This window comes from Choloepus didactylus, chromosome 18 (assembly GCF_015220235.1).
Source record: "Choloepus didactylus isolate mChoDid1 chromosome 18, mChoDid1.pri, whole genome shotgun sequence".
NCBI lineage: Eukaryota > Metazoa > Chordata > Mammalia > Pilosa > Megalonychidae > Choloepus > Choloepus didactylus.
This window is the reverse complement of record NC_051324.1, coordinates 15,595,897-15,608,563: the sequence shown is the minus strand read 5'-3', so window position 1 is coordinate 15,608,563 and position 12,667 is coordinate 15,595,897. Positions and strand designations below refer to the sequence as shown.

The 12,667-nt window shown below is 37.2% G+C and overlaps 1 protein-coding gene across 12 annotated transcripts in view; it reads left to right on the top strand.

Annotated features, from left to right (window-relative positions):
- KIAA0753 (KIAA0753 ortholog) overlaps window positions 1-12,667 on the top strand; it is a 73,433-nt gene that overhangs the window by 24,101 nt on the left and 36,665 nt on the right. For 11 of the 12 annotated variants that reach the window (XM_037809593.1, XM_037809590.1, XM_037809592.1 and 8 more), the window contains 2 exons: window positions 10,210-10,442; window positions 11,730-11,896. In XM_037809593.1, the coding sequence (XP_037665521.1) occupies window positions 10,210-10,442; window positions 11,730-11,896 (400 nt within the window). Of the gene's footprint in view, window positions 1-10,209; window positions 10,443-11,729; window positions 11,897-12,667 lie in introns of those variants that run through there. The other variant, XM_037809599.1, reaches the window with a different exon arrangement.

Genomic DNA, 12,667 nt, shown 5'->3' with positions numbered 1-12,667 from the left:
ATTCACATCCCCCTTTTGGTAAAGAAGATGTTCTCCATCCCATGATGCTGGGTCTACATTCCTCCCCGGGAGTCATATTCCATGTTGCCAGGGAGATTCACTCCCCTGGGTGTCTGATCCCACGTAGGGGGGGAGGGCAGTGATTTCACTTTTCAAGTTGGCTTAGCTCGAGAGAGAGGGCCATATCTGAGCAACAAAGAGGCATTCGGGAGGAGGCTCTTAGGCACAATTATAGGGAGGCCTAGCCTCTCCTTTGCAGCAACAGTCTTGCCAAGGGCAAATCTTGTGGTAGAGGGCTCAAACCATCAAACCACCAATCCCCTATATCTTTGGGCATGTTAGCAACCATCGAGGTGGGGCAGGCCAATACCCCTGCATTCTCCACCAGCTCCTCAAGGGGGCTCTGCATATTTTTTTCCCTTGTTTTTTTTTTTTTTAAACTTTTTTTTTTAAATCAACTGTATGAAAAATAAAAAAAATTTAAAAAAGTAAATATACATATATTTATAAATATATTTATATAAATATAAATATTTAAAATTTATTTATATAAATAAAAAAATTAAAAAAACTTTATTTTCTCCTGCTTTATTTTCTCCTTCTGCTTTATTGAATGAGTTTTAACTCAATGTGTTACTAAATAATAGCTGTAATGGTGGGCATCCTTCTTCCCCATAATTTAATGGGAATGCTGCTTTATATTTGGTGCTTACTATTGGATTTTGGCAGATCCTCATAAGAAATTGAGGAAATTTCTTCTGTTACTATTGAGCTAAGAGATTTTCTTCTTTCCTTTCCTTTCTTCTTCTTTTTTTTAAAACTAAACTGGTAATACAAAGATATGCATAATTTAAAAAACTAAGTCTAAAATTTTAATACTGATTTTTTTTGTGTATATGGGCCATTTATATTTAAGTGTGGACAAATCCAGTAAGCTGTTTTTCCTTTCTTAATTGAAATAAAAATACATTTAGAAAAGTCAACAAAATATAAACTTACAGATCAATTAATTACCAGAAAGCAGACAACTGTATAACCAACATCTGGGTCAAGAAATAGAACATTACTGGCACCCAAGAACTACCCCTGTGCTCTCCCCTGCTAATCTTTATCCCTTCTCTTCTGTCCCAAATTAACCATTATTCTGATTTCTGATGCCATACTTTAGTTTTATCTGATTTGGAACTGTATAAAAATGGAATTACATAATAGATGTTCTTTTTGGAACTGGCTTCTTTCACTCAACATGTTTTGTGATTCATTTCCTTTTGTTGTGTGGCTGTGATTTTTGTTTTTTTTCCATTGATGAATATATCACAATTTATGTATCCATTCTGTTGTTTTAGTCATTGGGTGTTTTCCAGTCTTTGGCAAGTATAAAGAAAATTATGATTATTCATATATATATATATAGGAATATATATATATGTCTTCAGTTCATGTGTGCATGTATTTCTGTTGGGTATGTTCTCAGGAGTATATTTGTTGGAGCCTAGGGTAGGTATGTATGTGTTTGTTCAATTGTACTAGATAAAGTGTTTTTCTTCAAAGTAGTTTATCATTTTATACTCCCACCAGCAGTGATGAGAACAGTTGCTGCACAATCCTTGTAAACACTTGGTATTAGTGTTTTTTAATGTTAGCCTCCTGGTTGGTGTGTAAGGATATCACTGTGGTTTTAAGTTGCATCTTCTGGATGACTGATGGTGTGAGACTTTTTCATATATTTATAAGCCATTTACGTGTCGTCTTTTGTGACGTGCTAGTTCAAGTGTTTTGCCTACCCATGCCTCCCTCTATTTCTCCCTCTTTCTCTCTCTCTCCTTTTTATTTAATTGATGTAAAGATCTGTTAAAGTCTCTCACGATACTTAAAACTTTCTTAATTTCTCCTTGTTTTCTGTTAATTTTTGCTTTGTATATTTTGAAGTTGTGCTGTTAGGTGTGTAAGAGTTCTTGGTGGATTTTATATTTTTAAATATCTTTGCCTCCTTTAATGTCATTCACTTTAAATTTTGTTTTCACTGATATTAATATTGCTTCATCTACTTAATTTGTTTGGCATTTGCCTGCAATAATGTTTTCCATCTCTTTATGTTCAGTCTTTGCAGTTTTGTTTTGAGGATCTTTTGCCATTTATTGTTGGTGTTTCTAACCCTGTTGTTGAGCTCTGAATTTACCCTAGTTACCTCTACTGAGATTAATGATGTGTTTGAATTTCTTTCTACCATATTTTATGTTTTTCATTTTCCAAAGTTTTTTTTTTTCTTTCTTATAGTTTACTATGTTAATCAGGGTTTTCTTGTTCCATTTTTTTCCTCTGTAGATTTGAAGGTTATATATCAGTCCCATTTCCAGTGGATTTATTTCTTAATCTGCCACTAGTTCTTTGGAACCTTGATAGCTCAGTGTACCACCTTTAACATGAAAGTAATAAATCTTATTTACTCAAATATTATTAGATATTTATTCCCTATAATGGAATATTCTCTCTCCTGGATTGGTATTCAGGTAGAACTAATAAAATATCTTCTTTTGAACCAGAAGTCTGCCTTTGCCAGCTTTCTCCTTGAGGACAAGTATCGTATCTTATTTGTCTTTATGCCTTCTATGACTAGCCTAGTGTCTGGCATATAGTGAGGCACGTAATAAGCGCTTGTTTAAAGACTCTATAAAGAAGTACAGCTGAATAAGAAAAGGTCTTTGAGCAGCAGATCACGGTAATTTGAGTTCTGGATTTTTGGGGACTCACTTATGATACTCTGGAGGAAATGTGGAGAACACTCCAGGCCTGTAAACAGAGATGTTAGGAGATTAGAGGTGCCCATCAGCTGGACAGTGAAAGATGAGAACCAGTTCAGAGAGAAAAGTTGGAAAATCTCCTTGTCAAAAAATCATTATAGGAACAAATGTAGGAAAGCAGGTAGACAAATGGAAAAAACTTAGACTAAGGAGACTTAGTTTCTAATCCCACTGTGTCAGTTGTGACCCTGGGCTGATGTCTTAATCTTTCTGAAGCTTAATTTTTTCATCTGTAAAATGGGGATAACAGTCTGCCGTATATAGCTGACATGGTTGTTGTAAGTATGCAATGAGATAATTGCCAAGTGCTATAAAAACATAAGATACTGTTTTTAATTTATAGTAATGACCTCAAGTTTTTAAAGAAAAGGTTAGGTTATGTTATGCATATTTTACTAAGAAAAGAAAAACCTTGGGGTCCATTTTAAAATTAGTTTTTTCAGTTTTTCAAATAATAAGGCTACGTGGTCACAAAGAAGTGAACCTCATTATCTGGTAGGACAGCATTTTTGGGGACCTCAGACTGGACTAAAGTGTGTCACTCTCCTCACCACCTTGAGTAAAACACAAACTTGTTTTCCCATCTGAAAAATTGTGCTAATCATTTTCTGGCTTGCTCTTGTGATGTTATGGTAAGGCTCACATGAGGCAATGAATGTGGATTATGAAATACATGAACTGTAAAGTGCTGGGAAAATGTAAGGGATGTTGATCATTATGATGATTGTTTCCATTATTACAAATTGAGGCATGGTTACAGTTAGCCACTTGTTAGCAAGTTTAATACATTTTCTTGTGAGGAAGGAAGTGGTATTCCTTTTATTTTTGTTGTTTTTTCTTGGCCTTATGATCTGAATTTCAACAGGTCAAATTTCCCTTTCTCTATTTGAGTAGTTTTTTTTTTTTTTAATCACTCACTCTACCTAATTCTTCCTTTCCTACTTCCTAAGGTCTCCTTTTCCCCTCCCAACCCCTCACAAACAAGTTATAGAGTGCCACTTGGGTGGAAAACCCTCTCTCTGCTTTCTTCAGTTGGAAAATTTGTGTGAATTTGATTTGAGTGGAAGATCAGCTCTCTGGTGATTTACATAATTGTTGGGTGGTATAGTTCTTCAGTGGCTTCAGAAATTTTCTTGTAAGGGTTGATTGCACTGGTATAATTGGTCAGATACAAGGATAAGCTCCCTTCTTCCCACCAGCAATGTTCTCAAACTCAGCTACTCATGGAGCTTGTACTGGATGTGCATGTTGATTTATACAAATTGTAACTGAAAAGGTGTTAGGACCTATGTGTAAACTTGGGAGTTAAATTACATACTGAGAATTCAGTCTTAATTTTCTTTTCTTCTGATTTATATTCTCTTGCTGTGTAACTTTGATGGCCTTGAAAAGCACAGATTGATGAAGAAGTGATGCAGGGGAAGCTGACCTTTGATGTACTGCTGTCAGCATAGTCTGAATATAGTTTTGTTTTTATCATGTAATATTTGAAACATGCAGAAAGGAATGAAAATAATGGCACCCATATACCCACTACCCAGATTTAACAAATCTTAAGTTTTTGCTTCATTTGTTTCAGAAATTTTTTTTAGAAATAAAATATGACAGGTAGATTTGAGGTCCCTTTTTATATTTCCATATTACATTCCCCTCCCTCCCTCAGCAGAGGATACTGTTATTACTGTAATATGTACCTGTTTTGTTTTTACCCTTTCACTGTCTATGTATCCAAAAACAATATAAAGTTTAGTTTCATATGCTTTGCATGTCTTTTTATATCTTACAGTACCCATCATTCTGCAGTGTGCTTTTTCCCCACTTGTGTTTGCAAGAGTTATTCATATTGATACATGGTTTCTAATTTATTAACTGCCATATAGATTTCACTTTTATGAAAATAGCCTGGTTTATTTTTCATTTCTTATTGACAGACATTTGGGTTGGTTCCAATTTTTTGCTTTTATAAACCGATGAAATGAATATCTGTGCTTATGCCTCCCTGGGTGCATGTGGGAGAATTCCTTTATGTCAAGTGTATACCTAGGAGTGAAATTGCTGGGTTGCAGTATGTGTGATCTTCAACTTCCTAGAGCAGTCAAGTTGATCTACTTTGGACACAGTTTACACCCTCCTCCCCGGTAATCTGGGAGAGTTCTTGTTTCTCCACATCTGTGCTATACTTGGTATTGTCATACTTAAACTTTTTTTTTTGGCCAATCTGGTGAATGTGAAATTGTATCTCATCATTTTAATTTGAATTTTTCTGATTACCAGTGAAATTAATCATCTTTTCCTACTTTTATGGACAATTCAGGTTTTCTCTCTGAATTGCTACTTTTTATCCTTTGTCTCTTTCTCTATTGGATTATTTGTCTTGTAGTTTTGTAGAAATTCTTTATATATTCTGGGTATTAATCTTATGTTAATTATATACCTTATAGAAATCAAATTCCAGATTCTGGCTTGTATGTTAATTTTATGGTATCTTTTTGTTGAAAGGAAGTTGTGGTTCAGTGTGACTAAATTTAAATGAATCAATATTTTTCTATATTGTAAATACAGAAAAGACATTTTAAGAAAGCCATTTCTGTGCTGATGTCTTAATGACGTTCTCCTATATTTTCTTATAAAAGCTTCAAAGTTTTATTTTCACTTTTAGGTCTTCATTCCTTTTATTTTTTTATTTTTTATTTTTTTTTATTTTTTATTTTGAAATAAATTCAAACTTACAGTAACAGTTGCAAAAATAATACAAACCCCATACACAGAACTCCAGCATACCCCAACCCCCCTTCACTGATACCCCAATCTATCAACTTTAATATTTTATCACTTTACCATTTCTTTCTTTCCCTCCCTGTCTATCATCCATCATCTATTGCTGTGTCTTCTGAACATGAGAGCAAGTTGCACACATCCTTGAACAAATAATATATTCCACATATACATTTCATGTGAACAAGAGTATTCATTTATGTAATCACATTAAGTATAGTTAAGGTCAAGAAATTTAACATTGATATAAAGCTTACATTCTATATTTCATTTTTTTTTTTATGTCCCAATTGTGTCTTTTTGAGCCTTTTCTCCTCTATTCTTAGATCTCATCCAGGATCATCTATGGCATTTAATTGTCATTATCTATTTAGACTGTCTTTTTTTTTTCAATTGTGGAAACATATATACAGCATAAATCTTCCCATTCCACCCCCTCCCAAGGATTCCATTTAGTGGGATTAATCACATTCACAATGTTGCAGTGCCATCACGTTCCCGCCATCCGTTACTAGAAATTTCCCGTCACCCCAAACAGAAAACCTACACTCATTTCTTATTAACTCCCCATTGCCCCTTCCCTCACTTCTTGTAACCCATACTCTACTTTTCATCTCTATGATCATATTCTCTGATACTTTCTTTGTGTTTACCGTGGGGCTTAAATTTAACATCTTAAGTCTGTAACAATCTTGTTTTCTTTGATACCAACTTAACTTCAATAGGACACATAAACTATGCTCCTTTACTCCTCCATTCCTCCAACTTTATGTAGTTCTTGTCAAAAATTACGTATTTTACATTGAGTCCAAAACCACTGATTTATCATTACACTTAATGAATTTTAGATCCTGTAGGAAGTAAATAGTGGAGTTACAAATCAAAAATACAGTAGTATTGGTATTTATATTTACCATGTGATCTTTACTGGAAATCTTTATTTCTTCGTGTGGTTTCAGTCAGTTGTTTAGTGTCCCTTCCTTTCAGCCTGCACAATTCCATTTAACATTTCTTGTAGGACTGATCTGCTGGTGATGAAGTCCCTCAGCTTTTGATTATCCAGGAATGTTTTCATCTCCCCCTCATTTTTAACCTCCAGGTGTTTGTGAATTATCTAAGTCTCTGATGATTATTGACTTCTATTTGTATTCCATTGTGGTCAGAGAATGTGCTTTGAATAATTTCAATTTTTTTAAATTTATTGAGGCTTGTTTTATGTCCCAGCCTATGGTCTATTCTGGAGGAAATTCTGTGATCACTAGAGAAGAATGCGTATCCTGGTGATTTGGGATGTAATGTTCCATATATGTCTGTTAAATTTCTCTCTCTCTCTCTCTCCTTTCTTTGTTTCTCTGTTGGTAGGGCTCTCCTTAGTATCTAAAGTAGGGCGGGTTTTTTTTATTAGCAAAATCTCTCAGCATTTGTTTGTTTGTGAAAACTTTAAGCTGTAGTTTTGCTGGATAAAGTATTCTTGGTTGGAAATTTTTCTCTCTCAGAATTTTAAATATGTCATGTCACTGCCTTCTTGCCTCCATGGTGGCTGCTGAGTAGTTACTACTTTGTCTTATATTGTTTCCTTTGTATGTGGTGAATTGCTTTTCTCTTGCTGCTTTCAGAACTTGCTCCTTCTCTTCAGTATTTGACAGTCTGATCAGAATATGTGTTGGTGTCGGTTTATTTGGATTTGTTCTATTTGGAGTTCGCTGGGCATTTATGCTTTGTGTATTAATATTGTGTAGAAGGTTTGGGAAGTTTTCCCCAACAATTTCTTTGAATACTGTTTCTAGACTTTTACCCTTCTCTTCCCCTTCTGGGACACCAATGAGTGTTATATTTGGACATTTTATTTTATCTGTCGTATCCCTGAGATCCATTTCGATTTTTTCGATTTTTTTCCCCATTCTTTCTTTTGTTCTTTCATTTTCTCTTCTGTGGTTCTTGAGGTCGCGTGTCATTGTTCAGCTTCCTCTAGTCTTGTACTATGAGTATCCAGAATCTTTTTAATTTGGTCAGCAGTTTCTTTTATTTCCATAAGATCATCTATTTTTTTATTTACTCTTGCGGTGTCTTCTTTATGCTCTTCTAGGGTCTTCTTCATGTCCTTTATATCCTGTGCCATGCTCTCGTTTGTCTTTAGTTCTTTGATCAGTTGCTCCAAGTATTGTGTCTCTTCTGATCTGCTGATTTGGGTATTTGGGTTTGGGTTATCCATATCGTCTGGTTTTTTCACGTGCTTTAAAATTTTCTGTTGTTTTTGGGCCCTTGGCATTTGCTTTACTTGATAGAGTTCTTTTAGGATATGAAGGATTACTCAGATACCAATTTCTAATTTGTCAGATCTACAGCTTGGTGGCGTACACTTTCTCTAACTAACCAGCAGATGGCTACTGCAAGTCACCTATTCCCCTCAAGTCATTTCTCCCCAACTTTGTGGTGTGTGGGGGTCTGGTTCTTGTGGGGTCCAATTGGTGCACCAAGTTTGGGTGTGTTGTTGGTGCTGTCCGCCCTGAATGTGGGACATGTGTCTGAGCAGTTAGGGAAGCAGGGTAGCTTTAATAATCAAACCTCCCAGGTGTTCCAGGAGATTTAAGGCTGTTGCAAAAGTCTAAACCTTCATTTCAGTCTGGCCACAGATTGTCTCTGCCACTGACCCACAAGTCCTTGGTATTGGTGTAAGTCCCTGGGTTTTCCAGTTGCGTTCCTCTTCGCAGCCATGCCCTTCTAGGGCCTTTGCTGAGGGAAGGCTGTGCTATGTCACAAGTGTGCACCGTCCCTCAAGAGAAGCCCTGAGTCACCAGGCCGTGCAGGGGCGTTCCAGCCTGCTGTAAAGATGGCTGAATGGGGCATGTTAATTTCCGCCTTTTCCCACTGCTCCGCCTTCCCAGCTCTGGGACAATTAGCTGTGGGTGCACGAAAGGCTATTGTCCATGCCTGATATTGTGGTGTGTGTGCGTGTTGCTGGAAACACTTCCCATCACACTGGGTCCCTTGGCGCAGCTCTGGGCTGTGGCTCCAGAGCCAGGCAGGAGCGTTCCCTGCCCGCTGGGAAAATGGCTGCAAGGGGCGTGGTTTCTTTCCGCTTTTGGCTCTCCTCTGCCCTCCTCGCTCTGAGACATCTAGCAGTGGGTGTATGAAAGGCTGTCTTCCACACCAGATATTGAGGCATTCGCACAGCCCTTTCCTGCTGTGCTTCACTGTGTGGTTCTTGCTGCCGTGTCTGCAGCTGCTTTTGGGTTTTTTTAAAAAAGAACTAGTCCGCCTCCAGACACCAACCCAGGATTTCCCCACACCGCAGTGTGGCTGCCGGACATTCAGCCGACTTAGTCACTCGTTTCAGATTGCAGACTCCCGGTTTCACCAAGTGCATGGTCCCTGTGGATTTAGCAGCCCTTGTCCAGCTGTTGCATCGCTGGAACTGGTGTTCTGGGTCACTTTCTGGCCTCTATCTAGTATTTGTCACAGAGCTGTTTCTTTCCCCTGTCTCTCCTACTCGCCATCTTAGTTTCTCCCTCATTCCTTTTAAAATTGACTTTTTGTTCAGCGTGTGTCAAGAATTCAATTTTATTATTTTTTTTTACTTATGAATACCAGTAAACTGAGCTATTTATTGAACAATCAAGCTTATGCTCACTGATGTGTAATGCTACTGCTGTCACTTTCATTCTGTTACATTGGTTTCTAGTCCTGCATCACTATATTGCCTTAATTATTATAGATTTCTAATGAAGGCTTTATATGTGGTACTGTAGATCTGTTACCTCTTAAACACTCCACTAATATTATGTCTTTCATTTGTGAAGACTACTCAGGTTTTCTTTCATGACCTTTAAACATATCTTTTAATTTTCTCTTTAAAAATCTTGTGTTATCTTTTGTTAGATTTATTTGTGGGTATCTTGTTGCTAATGTTAGTAGGATTTTTTTCTCTTATATTTTCTAATTAGTTATTTTAATAAAGGGATGATATTGATTTTTGTATGTTTATATTATATCCAGGAATCTTGCTGAACTCTCTTTGTCGTTGTAAGATTTTGTCCGCAGATTCTCTTGGATTTTTCCTGCAGATCACTGTCTCATCTTCAATAAAGACAGCTTTATTTCCTTTCCTATTGGGGGTTGAATGTCATGTATGGAGTTCAGACTTTATTATTCTATATCAAATTAGGAGCCATTAAAGTTTCAAGTAGAGGAGGGATATTTAAATATTTATATTTAAAAAAAACAATTTTGGTAGCCAGGCAAAGATGTGTTGGAAGATAAATAAGAAACCAGCTGGGAGGTTGTATTATTACAGTCACAAGATATTGGAAGCCTAAGCTTGGGTAGTGGCAGAAGTGAAAGAAGGGCGGAGATATTTTGGAATTAGGATGATATTTTGGAATTAGGATGAAAGGGACTGGGTGTGTAAATGTGGGGGTAGGATTCAGGGAGTCAAACATGATACCTTGGTTTCTGCTTATGGAACTGCAGTAGTATTCATAGGAGAGGGAGCAAGTTTGACAGAAAGCCAACATGTCCAGTTTTGTAACAGGGCTGAAGGTAAATATTTGGAGTATATCTGTCTATAAATTATCATTCTCACTGACTTGACTGAATAGCATTTTCCTTCTGTGCTTCTGAAATATCCATATAGATAAATACCAACCTGATACAGAGCTTCCAGTGACCCAGAGGTTGGAGAATGAGCTTGAAGTATTAGATGCAGATAACATTCCAGAAGAAGCTCTGTCTATTCTAGACCAAAATGTAAGCTTCAGAGAAGAAGCATCAGCTCTGGCAAAAGCAGGAGCAGTGAAAAAGAAATCTGTGCCTGAGAATTTGCCTTTTAGGAAGAAAGATGCTCTGGCACCTGCACGACTGTGGCAAGTATGAAATCTTTACTTTCTTGTGGCCCATTTATATTCATCTGAAGTTGTTCAAGGTCACACAAGCTAGTAAATGGTGGAGTCAGGATTTGAGCTGTCAAGCATTTGGATGCCAGAGCCATTGAGTCCACCTATCTAAGCTAAGCTGATTTAGCTTAACTCCAGATTGTTTTTTCTTTCTTTCTTTCTTTCTTTTTAACAACAACAGCAACAAGAAAATAACAATTTCTAGTATTGTTACTAGGATAGAGCGTTCTCTGTTGTCCTGGTTCAATAGGATCCTAACTAATTTGATTCCAAGGTCCTAAACGGGCAGGCTATTTTAACTTCAGGTTCTTTTGCTTTTGCTGTGGATGTGTGAAATTTGAGGGGATTACAGCTTGGTTCCAGATTAGGATAAATATTGATAAATAATAATCACTCAACATTAGAAGACATCGAGGGTGAGTACTTTCTAATATGACTTTGGGAGCCAGCTGGGTTATTATAACTTGGTTTAAAACTACATAATATTTTAAGCTTCTATTTAAAACTCACATCAAGCCCTACCAGGGGAGAACTGGGCAGAGGCTACCTCCTAGTCTAAATATTTCTATTGTAGTTTCTGCCATTTGATGGTGGTGTCCAAAGGCTTCTGGCCCATGGCAGTATTTAGGGTGTTTAGCCATTATGACCACTTACTGAAAGAACGTGGATTAGAATCAAGTCTTTACTCCTTTCCAAACAGATTCTTTTGGGGATCATTGGGAAGTCACAATTGAGCTTTTAGGAATTCAGCTTGGTGTTCTTCTCCAGAGGCAGAGCCTCATTCTCTATAGTGTTTTAAAATAGCCTGAGTCATTCTATTTAGATGGCATATGTTTTTCTACCTTCATTGCTTTCATACTCCCCCCGGCATTAGCCCAGTCATTCTTAATGTGTGAAGAAATTATTATCCCCATTTTATAGATGAGAGGTTAAGGCTCAGGGATATTAAATAGTTTAACCAAGAATGATTGGTAGCTTACCTCTAAACAATACAAATTAATCTCTTTTTTTTTGGCTTAATTAGGAACCGTGAGAATAAAAATGAATAAATAAATAGAATCCTACATCTCCATGCCCCTATTTGTCCACCAGGGTGTTTCAGTGTCACATACACTTTTCCTCAAATTTCTACCCCAGTGCTTTTCATTGGGTTTTTGCTGAATGAATGCATAGGGACACTTGGAGCTTCAGTAAGCCAAAGGTTGAAATCAGAGTTTCTTTTAATATTTTTGGTTTTATAATTCATACTTATCTCTTACAGGGACCCCACAAAGCTGAAAGACATAGACCAACCCAACCTCCCAGCAAAAGCAGACTGCAACAGACGACAGTCTCATCCAGATTAAAAATGAAACAACAGCCTGTGAAGGACCATAGGTCTCCCTGGATACCTCCAAACCCTACATCTCCGCCAGCCTCCCCTAAATGGTACATAAAATTTCAAGGGACTGTTTGGGTGTGTCGTTTTATTTTTCCTCTACTCGTCAAAGGTGACTTATTAGAGCAAATAAAGCAGCAGCCCTAGTTCCCATTAAGAAGATAAGCTTATTTGGCTGAGTAATACATGGGAAGTTTTTGTCCAGAGCCTTTGGTTCCTTTTTCCCTCTTATGGGCCACGCCATCACCCTGTAGACACGTGCCATCATATGGAAGAAGATCTTCCATACGATGAAGAAGGAAGAAGGCTTCCCTTCACTTGTGCCTTCCCCTGTAGACTAGCTACTTGAGGGCAGGGGCTGTGCCTTTCTTATATCTGTGTGTCCTGTGTCTAGCCTGGCACCTGGCACTTGGTGTGCTGAGTGAATGCATACTTAAAAATAATTCCTGTTCCAAGTCAAGATAATTATGAATTAGAAAACCATACAAATTTCAGTGGATAATTAGGATAATGCTGACATTACCATCTATCTTGTCACCTTCATTCATAGCATATGGAGAATGAGAAGCTGCTATTCTGAAAGAATAGAGAAGAATAGAGAATAGAGAACCTGGGGGAGCCAGGTTCCATGTACGTGTAAATGGTCTTTGGAAACTTGGTTGAAGTTGAAGGGGAGTTTATTTACCATGTGGCAGTTGTTTTTGAAAACACAGTAGAAAGGACTAGGAGGTAGGAGAGTAAAAGGAAGGAGGCAGCAAGGGGTGGGAAGGAGAATGAGTGAGAAGCTTGGTGACTGCCTTTTGGGAGGTTTTCAGAAGACA